Source organism: Leopardus geoffroyi, chromosome X (genome assembly GCF_018350155.1).
Source record: "Leopardus geoffroyi isolate Oge1 chromosome X, O.geoffroyi_Oge1_pat1.0, whole genome shotgun sequence".
NCBI lineage: Eukaryota > Metazoa > Chordata > Mammalia > Carnivora > Felidae > Leopardus > Leopardus geoffroyi.
Window position 1 is genome coordinate 57,409,857 of NC_059343.1, and position 17,746 is coordinate 57,427,602.

The 17,746-nt window shown below is 43.0% G+C and overlaps 1 protein-coding gene across 1 annotated transcript; it reads left to right on the plus strand.

The window, feature by feature from the left end:
• Positions 1-9,262: 9,262 nt before the first annotated feature.
• Positions 9,263-12,283, plus strand: OTUD6A (OTU deubiquitinase 6A). Its single transcript, XM_045472691.1, has one exon. The coding sequence runs from the start codon at positions 9,962-9,964 to the stop codon at positions 10,835-10,837; it is 876 nt and encodes a 291-aa protein (XP_045328647.1). The 5' UTR covers positions 9,263-9,961; the 3' UTR covers positions 10,838-12,283.
• Positions 12,284-17,746: the final 5,463 nt, after the last annotated feature.

Here is a 17,746-nt window from a genome sequence, read left to right on the forward strand (position 1 = left end):
AAACTATGGTACATCCAGACAATGCAATATTATTCAGAACTAAAGAAAAATTAGCTATCAAGCTATGAAAAGACATGAAACAACTTGAAATATGTATTGCTAAGTGAAAGAAGCCAATCTGAAAAGGCGACATACTGTAAGATTCCAACTATATGACATTCTGGAAAGGGCAAAACTATAGAGACAGTAAAAGGATCAGTGCTTGCCAAGGATTAGAGGAGAAAGAGGGATGACCATGTAGAGCACAGAGAGTTTTTAAGGACATGAAACTGTCCTGTATGATACTATAATGGTAGATACATGTCAATATCTTTTTCCAAAGCCATAGAATGTACAACGTGAAGAATAAACTCTAAAGGAAGCTGTGAGGGGCAACTGGCTACTCAGTCAGTATAACATTCCACTTTTGTTTTGGGGTTGTGGGGGGTAGAGGTTACATTATAAACAATCAAGTAAGCTGTGAACTTTGGATAATAATAATGTATCAGTGTAGGTTAACTGTAACAAATGTGTCATTCTGGTATAGCATAGGGAATATGGTCAATAATATTGTAAAAACTATGTATGGTGACAAATGGTAACCAGAATTGTCATGGTGATTTTTTTGCATTTCTAAAAAGTGCTTAATAAAATTGCCCTTTAAAAACAACCTATTAGCTGTCACCTGCCTTTCAAATATATATGTAATGCATCCTAATTAGAACAGAACAAACAAACAAACAAACAGCTGAGGCCTTTAGGGTCCCCAAGATCATAAAACTTGCAGCCTCTTTTCTGACACCAACAGCTTTAGGCCCCACCCCATGGTGATCATTTTGTAATGTATATGAATATCAAATCACTATGTTGCATACTTGAAGCCAATATAATATTGTATGTCAATTACATGTCAAAAAATTTTTAATTAAAAATGTTAAAAAATAAAAATTAAAAAACCCACAAATGTACCACTCTGGTACAGGATATTGATAGTGGGGGAGGCAGTATCTGTGTGTGAGCAAAAGGCATATGGGAACTCTGTGTACTTCCCATTCAATCTTGCTGCCCTAAAAACCAACATCTGTTTAAAAGAAATTTTTAAGTTTATTTATTTATTTTGAGAGAGAGAGAGAGCACGCATGCAAGTGGAGGAAGGGCAGAGAGAGAGAGAGAAAGAGAGAATCCCAAGCAGGCTCGGCACTGTCAGCATGAAGCCTGACACAGGGCTCGAACTCATGAACAGTGAGATCATGACCTGAGCCAAAATCAAGGGTCAGATGCTTAACCGACAGAACAAACCAGGCACCCCTAAAAATTGTTCTTAATTGAAAGGAGCCTCAGGGACCTGCGGGACAGTGACAAATGGCCTAAAATTCCTGACAGAGTCCCTGAAGAAGAAGAGAAAGTGTGGGGCTGAAAAAGTACTCAAAGAAGTTATGGCTCAAAACTTCTCAAATTTGGTAAAGACATATAAACCTACATATTCAATAAGCTGAGACAAACTTGAAGAAATCCACACCAAGATACATCATAGTCAAGTATCTGAAAACTAAAGACAAAGAAAAAAATCTTCAAAGAAGAAAGAGAAATAAATAAATAGCATTTCAAAAGACAGTAAATTTCTCATCACATACCATTGATGAGGGAGCTTAAGGCAAGCTGAAGACAAAGCACAAGCTAACATACCCCATCCCCTGCAGGTGGGCTATGTGTGATGGTCCTCAGTCACTCCTGGCTGCCCAAGGACAAAGGAAAGGAAAGAAAACAAATGGTTAACTGATAGAGACCACAGGACTGGAGTCTCCACCAGTTTGCAAATGTCTTAGTAAATTATAAGAAAAAGGCAGTCTTACCAATAGCCTAATCTCCAGAAACCTGTAGACTCAAGTTTTCTAGAGCTCCAAATCACCCTCCCCTCCATAGTGATGTGGGGAAGAAAAGCGAGGGAAATGACAGGTAAAACTAAATTTCCTTATAACCTGCAGCCCATTGACAAACACTTGAGGCAAATACAGAGTATAACATGTCTCCAGGAACCCCCTACTGTCCTAACATTAATGCCTTAGTAGAGGAAAAACAACCTTAGCTTGACAACAGCAGGGCCTGTGGCATCTTCTGAGTCCTTTTAGCATATGAAAGTCCTTCTGGAGTCCTCCATTTTGCCTTTGTCTCCCCCAACTCCATAGTATATAACCAGTCACTCCTCACAGCCCTACTGCAGCTCTTTCTGCCCATGGGTCCTGTCCCCATACTTTAATAAAATCACCTTTTTTGCACCAAAGATATCCATGAACTTTCTTGGTCATCAGCTCTGAACCCACCATCACTCTGAAACCCATCACCACGGAGGCAACAAAAAGTGACACGACCTTTTTCAAGAACTGAAAGAAAATAGTGAACCTAGAGTTCTATCTCCAGTGAAACTATCCCTCAGAAATGAAGGGGAAATCAAGGCATTCTCAAATGAAACCTCAGAGCATTTGTGACAGACTTACCTGAAGGAATGGCTAACTGAAGTTTTCTTTTTTTTTTTTTTTAATTTTTTTTTTCAACGTTTATTTATTTTTGGGACAGAGAGAGACAGAGCATGAACAGGGGAGGGGCAGAGAGAGAGGGAGACACAGAATTGGAAACAGGCTCCAGGCTCTGAGCCATCAGCCCAGAGCCTGACACGGGGCTCGAACTCACGGACGGCGAGATCGTGACCTGGCTGAAGTCGGACGCCCAACCGACTGCGCCACCCAGGCACCCCTGAAGTTTTCTAAACAGTAAAAATAAAAGAAGAAATTTTAGAAAACTGGGAAGAAAAAACATGACAAGCAAAACTATGGGCAAATATAATAGACTTTCCTTCTCCCCTTGTGTTATCTATTGTTTGAAGGTCAAGGCCAAAATTAGAAAACTAATGTGGTTCTAAATTTACATAGAGGACATTTAAGACAATTGTATTATAAATGGGTGAGGGTAAAGAGATGCAAAAGGAGATACAGTTTCTATGCTTCACTTAAACTGGTAAAAATGACAACATCATAGATTTTTGATCACACACACACACACACACACACAAATGTACCTAGAATGCGCACTTAAAAAGTTATACAGAGTTACACTCAAAAACACCATAGATAAATCAAAACTGAATTCTAAAAAATGTTCAAGGAACCCAAAGGAAAGCAGAAAAAAGAAAACAGAAATGCACACAGAACAAACAGACAAAAATATTAAATTGCAGAGTTAGGCCCTGACATATTAATAATTAGCTTAAATGTAAATGATGTGTATACACCAATTGAAAAACAGAGCTTGGCGGAATGGATTTAAAAACATGACCCAATTCCATGCTATCTACAAAAAATACACTTCAAGTAAAATAATATTGAGAGGTTGAGAGTAAAAGTATGGAAATATATATCATGCAAACATTAATAAATAAAAAGGATTTGATTAATATCAAATAAAGTAGATGTTAGAGCAAAGAAAATTACCAAAGACAGAGAGGGGCGTTACATAATGATGAAAGGAGTGAATCTACCAAAAAGACAAAGCAATCCTAGGTATTTGGAATTTGCAACAGAGGTGCAAAATACGTGATGCAAAACCTGATAGAACTGAAAGGAGAAATAGAAAAAGCCACAATTACAGTGGGAGACATCCAACATTCCTCTGTCAATGATTACAGAATTGGACAGAAGATCAGGAAGGATATAGAAGTCAACAACACTATCAACCAATGTGATCTGAAAAACATTTATAGAACATGTCACTCAACCACAGCAGAATACACATTCTTTTCAAGTGCCCATGGAACATATATCAAGATAGAACATATTCTTTGTCATGAACAAACCCCAACAAATTTATATTATTTTTTTAAGTAAGCTCTATGCCCAACATGGGGCTTAAACTCACAACCCCAAGATGAAGAGTCGCATGCTCCACGAACTGAGCCACCCAGGTGCCCCCAAACTAACAAATGTAAATGAACTGTGTTTAAATGCATATGCTCTCCAAACACAAAGGAATCAAAGTAGAAATCAAAATCAGAAAGATAACAGGAAAATCTGCAAACACTTGGAAACTAATCATTCACTCCTGAATAACCCACAGGCCAAAGAGTCTCAAGGGAATCCAAAACATATATTGAACAGAATGAGAATGGAAATACAATATATCAAAACTTGTGACTTCTGACAAAGGTGCAAAACCAGTTCAATGGAGGAAGCATAGCCTTTCCAACAAATGATGCTGGAGCAACTGAACAACCACAGGCAAAAGAACAAACTGAGACCTAAGCCTCAAAAAGTACACAAAAATAAACACAAAGTAGATCACATATTTAAATTTACAACCTAAAGTTATAAATCTTTGAGTAAAAGACAGGAACAAAATCTTTGGGATCTACAGTTAGACAAAGAGTTCTTGACACCAAAAACATGACCCAGAGGAGGAAAAATTGATAAATAGGACTTCATCAAAATGTAAAGCATTTGCTCTGAGAAACAGCAGGTAAAATGATGTGAAAGACAAGTCACAGTGTGATACAAAATATTTGCCAACCACATATCCAACAAAGAACTAGTATCTATAATATATAAACAGCTCTCAAAGCTCAAATGTAAAAAACATTCCAATTATGACAAATGACATAAATATTTTACCCAAGAAGATATGGTACAGATGGCAAGTGAGCACATGCAAAAATGAACATGATTAGCCAGTAGGGAAATCAAAGTTAAAACCACAGTGAGATGTCACTACACATGCATCAGAATGACTAAAATAAAAAATAATGACAACACCAAATGCTGGTGAGGATGTAGAAAAACTGGATTCCTCATATACTGCTGGTGGAAATGTATAATGGTGCAGCCACTCTGAAAAATAGTTTCTTAAAAAATTAAAATACCCTTAAAATATAACCAAGCAGGGGATACAAACTGGTGCAGCCATTCTGGAAAACAGTATGGAGGTTCCTCAAAAAATTAAAAATAGAACTACCTTATGACCCAACAATTATACTACTACGTATTTATCCAAAGGATACAGGTATGCTGTTTCAAAGGAGCACATGAACCCCAATGTTTATAGCAGCACTATAAACAATAGCCAAAGTATGAAAAGAGCCCAAATGTCCATCGATGGATGAATGGGTAAAGAAGATGTGGTATATATATATACAATGGAGTATTACTTGGCAATCAAAAAGAATGAAATCTTGCCATTTGCAACTACATGGATGGAACTAGAGGGTATTATGCTAAGTGAAATTAGTCAGAGAAAGACGTTGTATCTTAAAGATACAAAACAGATGAACATAAAGGAAAGGAAGCAAAAATAATATAAAAACAGGGAGGGGGACAAAACATAAGAGACTTTTAAATATAGAGAACAGAGGGTTGCTGGAGGGGTTGTGGGAGGAGGGATGGACTAAATGGGTAAGGGACTTAAGGAATCTACTCCTGAAATCATTGTTGCACCATGTGCTAACTAATTTGGATGTAAATTCAAAAATAAATTAATTAAAAAATATATGACTCAGCAATTGCACTCTTGGGCATTTTCCCCAGAGAAATAAAGACATGTTCACACAAAAACCTGTACACAAATGTTTATAGCAGGTTTATTCACAGTAACCCCAAACTGGAAACAACCAAGATGTCTTCAACAGGTAAATGGTTAAACACACTACAATATATTCATATCATGGACTACCACTTAGCAATAAAAAGGAGTGATCACAACTAACACAACAGAAATACCAATAATTATAAGAGAATACTATGAAAAGAGAATCTATGAATACTATGAAAAATTATATACCAACAAACTGAACAATCCGGAAGAAATGGAAAAATTCCAAGAAACTCACAAACTTCCAAAACAGAAATAGGAAGAAATAGAAAATTTGAACGGACCCATAGCCAGCAAAGAAATTGAATCAGTAATCAAAACTCTCCAATAAACAAGAGTCCTGGGCCAGATCGTTTCCCAGGGAAATTCTACCAGATATTTAAAGAAAAGTTAATACCTATCCTTCTAAAACTGTTCCAAAAAAAAATAGAAATGAGAGGAAAACTTCCAAACACATTCTATAAAGCCAGCATTACTAAAACCAGACAAAGACCCCACTAAAAAGGAGAATTACAGGCCAGTATCCCTGATGAACATGGATGCAAACACTCTCAATAAAATACTAGCAAATTGAATTTAACAGTACATTAAAAGAATTATTCACCACAGTCAAGTGAGATTTATTCCTGGGCTGCAGGGCTGGTTCAATATTCACGAACCAATCAATGTGATACACCACATTCATAAAAGAACCATACGATCATCTCAATAGATGCAAAAAAAAAAAAAGCATTTGATAAAATACAGCACCCATTCTTGATAAAAGCCCTCAACAAAATAGCGATAGATGGAACATACCTCAACGTCATAAAGGCCATATAGGAAAGACCCACAGCTAATATCATCCCCAATGAGGAAAAACTGAGAGCCTTTCCCCTATGGTCAGGGACAAGATAAGGATGTCCACTCTCACCATTACTACTTAACATAGTACTGGAAATCTTAGCATCAGCAATCAGACAACAAAAAGAAACAAAAGGCATCCAAATCAGCAAGGAAGAAATCAAACTTTCATTCTTTGCAGATGACATGATACTACTCTATGTAGAAAACACAAGACTCCACCAAAAATTGCTAGAACTAATACATGAATTCAGCAAAGTCACAGGATATAAAATCAAAGTACAGAAGAAATCTGTTGCATTTCTATACACTGATAATAAAGCAGCAGAAAAGGAAATCAAGGAATCGATCCCACTTGCAACTGCAATAAAAACAGTAAGATACCCAGGAATAAATTTAAAGAAAGAGGTGAAAGATCTGTACTCTGAAAACTATGGAACAGTTATGAAAGCAATTGAAGAGGACACAAAGAAATGTAAAAGCATCCCATGCTCATGGATTGGAAGAACAAACATTGTTAAAATGTCTATACTACTCAAAGCAATCTATATATTTAATGCAATCCCTACCAAAATACCACCAGCATGTTTTGCAGAGCTAGAACAAACAATCGTAAAATTAGTATGGAACTATAAAACACCCTGAGTAGCCATAGCAGTCCTGAAAGTGAAAAACAAAATTGTAGGCATCATGATTCCAGATTTCAAGCTATATTACAAAGCTGTAGTCACAAGACAGTATGGTCCTGGCACAAAAACAGACACATAGATCAATAGAACAGAATAGAAAACCCAGAAATGGACCCTCAAGTATATGGTCAGCTAATCTTTGGCAAAGCAGGAAAGAATATCCAATGGAAAAAAGACAGTATCTTCAACAAGTGTTAGGTGTTGGGAAAACTGGATGGCAACATGCAAAAGAATGAAACTGGACCACTTTCCTATACCATACACAAAAATAAATTCAAAATGGCTCAAAGACCTAAATGTGAGACAGGAAACCATCAAAATCCTAGAGGATTTTGCAACCTCTTTCACCTCTGTCAGAACACCTTCTTACTGGACACATCGCTGAAGGCAAGGGAAACAAAAGCATGGATGGACTATTGGGACTTTATCCAGATAAAAAGCTTCTACACAGTGAAGGAAACAATCAACAAAACTAAAAGGCAGCCCATGGAATGGGAGAAGATATTTGCAAATGACTTATCTGATAAAGGTTTAGTATCCAAAATCTATAAAGAATTTCTCAAACTTAACACCGAAAAAGAAATAATCCAGTTAAGAAACGAGCAGAAGACATATATAAACACTTTTCCAGATGGCTAACAGACACAAGAAAAGATGCTCTATATTACTCATCATCAGGGAAATATAAATCAAAACCACGATGAGATACCACCTCACACCTGTCAGAATGTCTAAAATTAACAATACAAGAAACAACAAGTGTTGGCGAGGATGTGGAGAAAGGGGAACACTCTTACACTGTTGGTGGGAATTCAAACTGGTGCAGCCACTCTGGAGAACAGTATGGAGGTTCCTCAAGAAACTAAAAATAGAACTACCCCAAGATCCACCAATTGTACTATTATGTATTTACACAGAGGATACAAAAATATGGATTCAAAGGAGTACATTCACCCCAATGTTTATAGCAGCATTATCAACAATAGCCAAAGTATGGAGAGACCCCAAATGTCTATCAACTAATGAATGGATAAAGAAGTTGTGGTACACATACACAATGGAATATTATTCAGCTATCAAAAGGAATGAAATCTTGCTATTTGCAAAGACATGGATGGAGCTAGCAGGTATTATGCTAAGCAAAATAAGTCAGGCAGAGAAAGAAAAATATCATATGAATTCACTCATATGTGGAATTTAAGAAACAAAACTGATGAACATATGGGAAGGCAGATGAAAGAGGAGAAAGGGAAATAAACCACAAAAGACTCTTAACAATAGAGAACACATTGAGGGTTGATGTAGGGAGGTTGGGGTGATAGGCTAGATGGGTGATGGGTATTAAGCAGGGCATGAGTTGTGATGAGCACTGGGTGTTGTATATAAGTGATGAATCACTGAATTCTATTCCTGAAACCAATATTGCACTGTATGTTGGCTAACTAAAATTTAAGTTACAAAATAAAATAAAGCAAAAACTTAGGGGCGCCTGGGTGGCTCAGCTGGTTAATCGTCTGACTTTGGCTCAGGTCATGATCCTACATTTCCTGAGTTGAGTCCCACTTCGAGTGAGCATGAATGAGCCCCACTTCGGGTGAGCCCTGCTTCTCTCTCTCTCTCTCTCTCACCCTGTCTCTCTGCTCCTTGCTTACTTGTGGCCTCTCTCTCAAAAAAAAACATTAAAAGGTGTGAAATTTAATATACACAACAACTTGGACAAACACTTGCCTCATTTGTAAAAAGGTATGGAGGGGTGGGTCTCAAGGGTCTTCCTGGTTCAGAATTCAAGATACAGGTGACCAGATTGGGGCAGGATGAGAGCATATTTGGAATAGCTTAGGGTTTATATTTATTTTATATTTTATTTTATGTTTTAGAACTTTTAGAGATTCAAAATCATCAGGAGTGCCTCAATGAATGCCAGCTGTTATGTTTCATAGGGGCGCCTGGGTGGCTCAGTCAGTTAAGGGTGGGACTCTTGATTTCCACCCAGGTCATGATCTCAGGGTTGGTGATTTTTGAGCCCCACATGGGGTTCCGTGCTGATGGTGCAGAGCCTACTTGTGATTCTCTCTCTCTCTCTCTCTCTCTCTCTCTCTCTGCCCCTTCAGCCCTCTCTCTTTCTCTCTCGAAATAAATAAACATTGGGAAAAAAAAGAATTGTGGCTGTTGCCTTCCTACACTGAGATGGGACAGTGTGAATTACTGTGAGACCTAACATGAGAGGAGTCTGTGTTCCCAGGAACATAAGGAAATGTAAAGGTTCACCATTCAAGGGACCTGAAAAAACGAGAAGGCAGCATTGCCATCTGAACACTAGGAGTGATGGGAAGTCCATCGTCAGAGCACATTTGTCCGGTGGGATAGTATTTGTCACATGATTCAAGCCTGACCAGTGTCTAAACTGTGTTCAGGTTTGGAAATGAAGTAGGGAGTGAGAGTCCGTTAACAATTCTACAAGACTAATTGCTGCACGTAGTATTCAAAAGCGAGATTTTAGGCATGGGATTTGGGGCCATGCTAAAAGCAGAAAAAAACGGTTGCTACGAGGTCTAACGGGGGCGTGTTTAGGGGCTCTCAACAGCCAATCCTAGTGCCAAACGTTCTCAAGGGGGCGTGGCCGTGGGGAGACAGTAGCCAATGACAGGGCCGTGAATAGGGTGGGGCAACCAGCCGGTGAAGAGAGCCAAGTGCAGCAATTGGGCGAGGCTGAGGACGTAAGGACCTATAGCGTGTTCCGTCTCTTGAGCTGTTAGTTTTAAGTGTAGCTGGTACTTCAGCTACCACCAAACTTCGAGTCTCAGCTGCCGTTAAACATCATGGAAGATTCTCAGAGAGAACAAGAGCGGATGATACGACGCCACCTTCTCGAGAAGGAAGAGCTTCAGGCCCGCATCCAGGGCATGAAGAACTCGGTCCCCAAGAGCGACAAGAAGAGAAGAAAGCAGTTGCTCCTAGACGTGGCCCGCCTCGAGGCTGAGATGGAGCAGAAGCACCGGCAGGAAATGGAGAGGTTCCAAGAGAGTTGCCCTGATAACGGCAACCTCGACTCCATCACAGAAGATCTTGCCAAGATGGATCTTGAGAACCGGCCTCCCAGCGTGTCGAGGGCACAGAAAAGGCGCGAAAGAAGGGCGGCCCTCCAGAGAGAGCGCCAGGGGAGCATCGCCGAGGTGGAGATGGAGCATCTGGCCAGCTTCCGCCGTGAAGAGGAGGAGAAGCTCGCCGCCATACTGGGACCCAAGAACCTGGAGATGAAGGACATCCCGGCCGACCGCCACTGCATGTACCGCGCCATCCAAGACCAGCTGGTGTTCTCCGTGACCGTGGAGAGCCTGCGGAACCGCACCGCCCTGTACATGCGCAAGCACGTCGACGACTTTCTGCCCTTCTTCATTGACCCCGAAACCGGCGACGCCTACAGCCGCGATGACTTCTTGAGCTACTGCGACGACATCGTGCGCAAGTCGTTGTGGGGAAGCCAGCTGGAGCTGAGGGCCCTCTCACACGTCCTGCAGACCCCCATCGAGGTGATCCAGGCCGAATCGCCCATCATCGTCATTGGGAAGGAGTATACCAAGAAGCCGCTCACCCTCGTCTACTTGCACTACACCTGCAACCTCGGGGAGCACTACAACTCGGTGAGGCCGCTGGAGGCCGGCGCCGTCGGGGGCGCGGCCCCGCGGCTCTTCTAGGCCCCCGCGCCAGCTGCCGTGGTCACTGGAGCCGGAGCCGAAGCCACCGCCGCACCTCCCCAGTAGGCTCCGTTTTTTTTTGTTTTTTTTTTTTTTTTGCCTTCGGTTTTCTCGGTTTTTTTCTTGGTTCGTTTCACTCGAATGTCGAACCCCTCTCTCCCTCCCCTCCCCCACCCCCACGCCCGCGCTCTCCTACCTGGCAGTTCTTTCTTCTCTCACCCTTGTGTTGCTTTTGAGGGGTAGGGGGGCGGGGAGGCTCAGCACACGGGTAATATAATATCTGTATTGTTCTACCCAAGGGGAGGGAGTAGGTTTGCTAAAGTTGAACCGCCTCTCGCCCTTAGGGGGCTTCGCCTCCCTTACCAGTGAGAATTGTTCGCGTTGCACTTACCTTTGAGATAAAAATAGAAATTTGGTTTGCTGCCTTCTTAACTTGGGAAAAAGCAGTGTAGCTCAGGATCTTCAGATTGTCCCATGAATGTATTATATTGGATTACTTAGATAAAGTTGGAGTTTCTGTGATCGAAATGCTTTGTGAATGCCTTTTGCTTACTAGTTCTTTGGGAAAAAGTGTATCCTGGTCTATTTTGACGGTTACTTTTTAGAGCCCAGCTGGGCTCTTCTGGAGATGTCTCAAGTTATGGATAAGAGCTCCTCTAGTATTTTGCTTTGTTTTTTTCCATACAAACTTGTGTGGTTCCCAATTAATTTTAGTTATTTAGGTATTTGCTAAATTCTACTTAGAGCGTTTGTTAAACTTAGAAATTAAATGTAAGTGCTAAACATAGAAGTTAAATAATTAAATTTACAAAAATTGGCAGGTTAGATAAGGTTTGCTCTAAGATGAGAAAGATATCAATTTAATTTCCTTTATTAAAGATAGGAAGGGATAGGACTTCATTCAAGTAGTTGATCCATTTCATTGTGTCTACACCAAGTATGAACAAAAGGAGACATACTGATAAGTAGCTTAACTTACTACAAGGCTGAGATCTGAACCAGTAAGTTTTCTTTAGTCTGTGACATAAAAGGATACAACTTTATTTCAAATAGTTGATCCAGTTTGCTGTGTCTACAAGTGGTATAAAGTTTGAAAGATCTGAACTTAGCATGTTTTCCTTAATTCTTAGAGATAGAAAACTTTTTTAGAAGATTTTAAGAAGTAAAAATAGTTGATATATTTTGTTACATCTACAACTGGCACGAGGCAAAAAAAGTGAGCAAGATACTTTTGTTGGTATCTTTTGTTGGTTGAGGCTCATTGATATCTTGAATTTGCCAATAGAATAGTATAAGTGAAATGATTTGCAATAAACAACTTACAATGTTTTAAATCTTTAGATCCTGTATTTCAGTGAGTTTACTTAAATTCATTGAAAAAATTTATTGTACACAGCAAATGTTGTAAAACAAAATATATAATTTCAAAAGAATTTTTTAAATATTATGCAGCTTGTTTTAAAAATAAAAGTTTTAAAAATATCTGGTTCTCTATTTTTGTGTAGCTGACTTAGTTTACATAGAGTTTGCATCCCAGGATTTACTTCAGCAGAGGAATCCTTGAGGGTTAGGGAGAGGAGTTGGGAGACAGATGAGACTTTGGAGAGGAGGCCTGGCCCAAGGTCTTGGTGGAAGCCTGGAGTGGAGTGTTTCCCAGAAAAGGATTTAGGGAGGAGCTTTATCTAGAGGCTGCCCTGATTTGATGTTTCACTTGGTGAAAAACATCATGAAATGGTTTTGTTTAGGGATGTTCTCATTGCTATGCATGAAAAAGAACTCCCACTTCCCAAAACTCACCGATCCAGGGCTACATTGCAGAAGGGAAAGAAGTACCACTGTTTGGGAGGAGGGGTCCCAAAATGCAAATAGGGAAATCCTACCAGATAGCTCACTGTGTAAATGTGCATCAGATAAGTTTCAGATGGCCAGCTAGCTGAGGAGAAGAGGGCCCCTGAGAAAACCAGGGATTGGGGTGCATTGTAACAAGAAGGCCTTTTATAAGGGTGAAAATCCTGGCTGTGGAAGGGAGACAAGGCCCAGAAGGGAGGCATAACCTATAGAAGGGTGCCTGGCTGGGAAGGAGGGTGATAATTGGGGAAGGGGTCAGCCTAGGAGGAAGAATGGGACATGGCAGGGGAAAGGGGCAGAGGCTGAGGAAGGGGACTAGCTGGCAAACAAAGCATAGGCCTTGGTAGAGGAGGGAAGCTGCATGGGGTACAGGGCACAGGTGGGTGAGCGGGACCTGAGTGGGGACATAGGTAGAGGCTGGTAATGGGCTCTAGAAATGGGAAGGGTGCTCCACTGGGATGAGCTGCATTGGGTAGGGGAAGGGGCTGGCTAGGGTAGGGGACCTTGATGGGTAGGGGGACACAAGCTGGGGAAGTGTGCCTGGCTGCAGGAGGATTCCACTTCCCTAGTGGTCCAGGCTGTCAGCAGGAGCATAGGCTAGTGAAGGGCTTCTGGTAGGAGAAGGTGGCCCAGCTGAGGTGGGTTGTACAGGGAGGAGAAGGGAAGCTGGCTGGGAACTAGGTCACATTCTGGGGAAGGGATCAGGGTAGGGAGCGAGAATAAGACTGAAAAGGAGGCTGGGTGGGGAAGGACACACTGGAAGGAGGAATAGACTGGTGAAGGGACTGCCCATTGGGGCAAGAGGCCTGGTTGGAAGGGCACACTGGATGATAAAGGGGTCCATGGCTGTTGGATGGGGAAATGGCTGGGCCAGGCTGCCTATCCAAGGGAGAGACACTTGCCTGGGAAAGGGGTCTGGAAGGAAAAGGGGCCTTCTTGGGGAAAGAGGCATTGACTAGGAAACAGGGTCTGATTGGGGGAGGCCTGGACAGAGAAAGAAACCTGGCTGATGAAGGAGCCACCAGGCTTAGAAAGTTGCACAAGGCTGGAGAAAGGGACCAGGCTGGGAGGGGGACCCAGCTTGAGAAGGGGGGTGGCTGGGGAAAGGGACCTGCCCCAGAAGGGGGTAGAGGCAGCAGAGGGGGTCCTTGCTGGGAAATTGGGCCTAGATGGGGAAGAGAGCTTAGATAGTAAGGGACACAGGCTGGAGAAGGGACATATGGTGTGGAAGAGGTCCTGGAAGGAGAAGGGAGGCTGGCTGGTACTGGGGAGATGTCTGGGGAGCACTAGCTGGGAAAGGTGGCCTGGGAATAGGGGCTTAGGTGGCCAAATGATGCCAGGCCAGGAATGCATGTTTCTCTGGAGAGTAGACCCGGCAGGGCAAGGAGGAATATCTTGGGGAAAAGGGAACAGGCAGGGGAAAGGGACAGGAGTAGGCAAGGGAACCTGCCTTTGGACTGGGGCACACAGTGGGGAAGTAGGTCTGTCCAGGAAGGGGCTAAGGGGGAGAGGCTGGTCAAGGGAAGGAGACCTAGTTGAGTTGGGGGGCAAAGGATAATAAAGGAGTTCTTGACTGTTAAAGGGGGGAAAGCCTGGGGAAAGACACCCAGCCAGGGAAAGAAATCTGGCTGGGAAAGTAGGCATAAGCTGGGGAGTAGGACATCAGCTGGGGAAGGGACCTAGATGAGGAATGTGCCTGTCTTGTAAAGGGAGCATAGGCATGATAGGGTGGCACAAGCTGAGGACAGGAGACTGGTTGGAATAGGGAGCACTGGGGGGGGGGGGTGAAAATACCCTGGCAGGGAAGGGTGGCCTGACTGGGAAGGGGCTCTGGCAGGGGAATAGAACCTGGGGGAGATCTACCTGGGGAGGTACAGACAGACTAAGAAAGGAAGCTGGTGGTGGGAGAGGTTTGAATGCTGAGAACCACATAAACTGGGCAAGGAATAGTAGGCAGGTTAGTGGACCTAGCTAGGAGAGGGGACCTAGCAGGTGGAGGAGCCTGCTAGGAAAGGGATTCTGCCTTCTAATGAAGGCATGTGCCCTGACAGAGGTCATGGCTGAGGGAGGGCACATGGTTGAGAAAAGGGACCTAGCTGAGGAGGGGGGCACAGGATAGGGATGAGAGGAGGTCTGGCCAAGGAGGAAGAATAAGCTAGAGAAGGGACTTGGCTGAGGAAGGGGGCCTTACTGGAGAAGAGGCTTGTCTGGGAAGATGAGCATAGACTGAGGAAGAGGATGTGGGTCCTTCAGTGAAGAGACCCTGGCTGGGGGGAAGGAGTCTGGCTGGGAAAGAGCTCCTATCTGGAGAAGGAGACTTGGTTCAGCATGGGGGCACCTGCTAGTGAAAGGGTCTTGGCAGGGAAAGGTCACATAGCTGGGGAGGGACTTGAAAGGTGATTCAGAGTTTCAAGAGGAGGATGTTTGGCTGGGGAAGGAGGAACGGGCTCTGAAAGGCCAGTGAAGGGGCAGCTCCTTGGGAAAGTGATCCAGCTGAAGAGGGAAAAGCTGGGCACAGGCTAAGGAGGAATAACTAGCTGGGGCATGGGGCCCAGGGAGGGTTGCTGCAGATGGGGATACTGGCTGGGAATGTGGCTCAGTTGCAGAGGGGGTGGGTGTGGGTGGGTGTAGGTAGGTGTAGGGGAAGCCTGCCTAGCAGGGAAAGGGAGCCCGCCTGGGGACCTGACCGTGGCTGGGGAAGGGGCCTTAGTTGGGGAGGAAGGCATAAGTAGATGAAGAGAGCCTGACCAAGTGAGGGGACCTGGCTGAGAAAAAGAAGGCATGGCTGGGTTCTACATTGTAGGTAGGTTAAGGGCTTCTGATGGGGGAGGGGTAATCTGCTGGGGCAGGCTGCATAACATGGGGAAGGAGGACTACCTAGAAAAGGGGGCCTAGCTCTAAGGGGGTATTGATGGGACAAACAAGGTTAGGGAAGTGGACCTGGGTGAGGAACGGGGAATAGGCTGGTGACGAGGACCAGGGGCTTGGCTGATATACGGTATAAATTAATATAGGGTAAAAAAAAAGGATTCCTGGCTCTTGAAGGAGGAAAGGCTAAGGAGTGGGACCTGGCTAGGGGAGGAGATACTTGCTAGGGAAAGGATACTGGAGAGTTCTCTGTGTATAAAGTAGGGGGTTACTGGATGGGATGGGGATGGGTTGAGGTGAAAGGGTGCCCTGGCTGAGCACTGCAGCACAGGCTGGGCAAGGGCCCTGTCTGGGAAAGCAGGCACTCCTGGATGATGTGGGCCTTGCTGGGAGTGGGGAGGGAGGGTTGGTGCTGCCCAAAGAATTTTGTGGCAGAAGGTACTAAATAAAGACAGCCGAGTCCCATTTTACAAGCTATCCCTGAATAGAGAAATAACTGTTCCTATCTTGGGAACCCTTAAAATCTCACACGGCCTGTAGAGGAGGAGGGGAGTTTTCCCAGGCCAGATCCTAAACAGGCCCACAGAGCACAAACCAAGAGAGAGTCTTCATTGTGGGATCTGCTAGGACATGAGGCATGTACGGTCTGTTCCATTTGTGTGACCACAATCACTGAAGACACTGACTGTTCTGGGCAATTTCATGTGCAAAAGCCATGAGCATTGTTCCCAAGGGGATCCAATTCCAGAAGCAACTTTCATTCATTTACTATTTTTCTTTTGCTCTCTGTCATGCCCTCCCCCTCTTGCCATAGCAGCCAAATATAAGGTGCATGTATTTATCTGGGTTTGAAGCTCAGCTCATCTACCTACTTCCTAGCCTTGTGACTTGGATCAGTCACCTAATCCTTCTGGGCCTCAGTTTCCTCATCCATAATATGGGAAAATTAAAACCTGTATTAGAGATTATCTCTGGGGATGTTAAGTGCATTAAATGAAAATCCACGTGAAGTGCCCAATGAATGTTAGCTGCTGTTAGTATCCTTATCTAAGAGACTTGATTTTGTCTATGGCAGCTTTGGGGGCCCCTTGACCTCTTCCCACATCTCACAGTGGAAGCAAAGCTTCTGCCAGGGCTACCTGCCCCAGCTGTTGCAGCCAGAGCTTCCTGGGCTGCAGTGTGAAAGCAGAAACCACTGGAGCTCACCCCAAGGGCCCTCCTGGGGACAGGATGGCCTACATGCAGGGACTCCCCCCCCCCCCCCCCCCCGACCAGTCAGTATCTTCTTTCTAGGCTTTTCCTACACAAACACATAGATACACATTTAAAAAAAATTGGTATCATTCATTATATTCAAGCTACTTTTTCCTCCCTACTTAACAATATATTATAAGCATTTCCCTGTGTCCTTAAACAGTCTTCAATATGATGGTTTTAGTGCCTGCATTCTGGCCTGTGAATGTGCCATAATTTATCCTATTCTTTTGTTGGACATTTAGATTGCTTTCAATTTCTCACTACTATAAATATGCCACTGTAATATCCTTGTAGCTGAATTTTCGTCTATATTTCTCATTATTTCCTTTTGATAGGGTTTCTACAAGTGATCTAGGTCAAAAGGAGTCTTTTCATGCATACTGGTAAATTGTCCTCTGGAAAGGTTGCACCAATTTATACTCTTGGGGTATGAGAGTGTTATTTTCCCATATGGTTGCCAACACTGAAAATGATCATCTTTGCTAATTTGTTAGGTGAAAAATGTGATGTTAGTTGACCCTCTGTTGACTACTAGTGAGGGGAAATATTTCTCTGAGTGTTTATTAGCATGTTCATTTCATTCATGAAAGAGCAAATAAGTCTTATTTTATTGCCTATTCCTGAACTTTGCTCGATTTTCCATTTGTCTGTTTCTTATGGAGTTTTAACAGGTCTTTCCAGTTGTCATTTGGATATTTATAAATTTTTTTCTCGTACTTTATTAGCCTTTCAGTTTTGTTTCTGACTTTTTGCATATGCTGAGTTTAAAATTGTAATGGAGTGGGGCATCTGGGTGGCTCAGTCGGTTGAGCGTCTGACTCTTGATTTCAGTTCAGATCGTGATCTCACAGTTCATGGGTTCGAGCCTCACATCGGGCTCCATGCTAGCAGTATGGAGCCTGCTTGGGATTCTCTCTCTCCCTCTCTCTCTGTCCC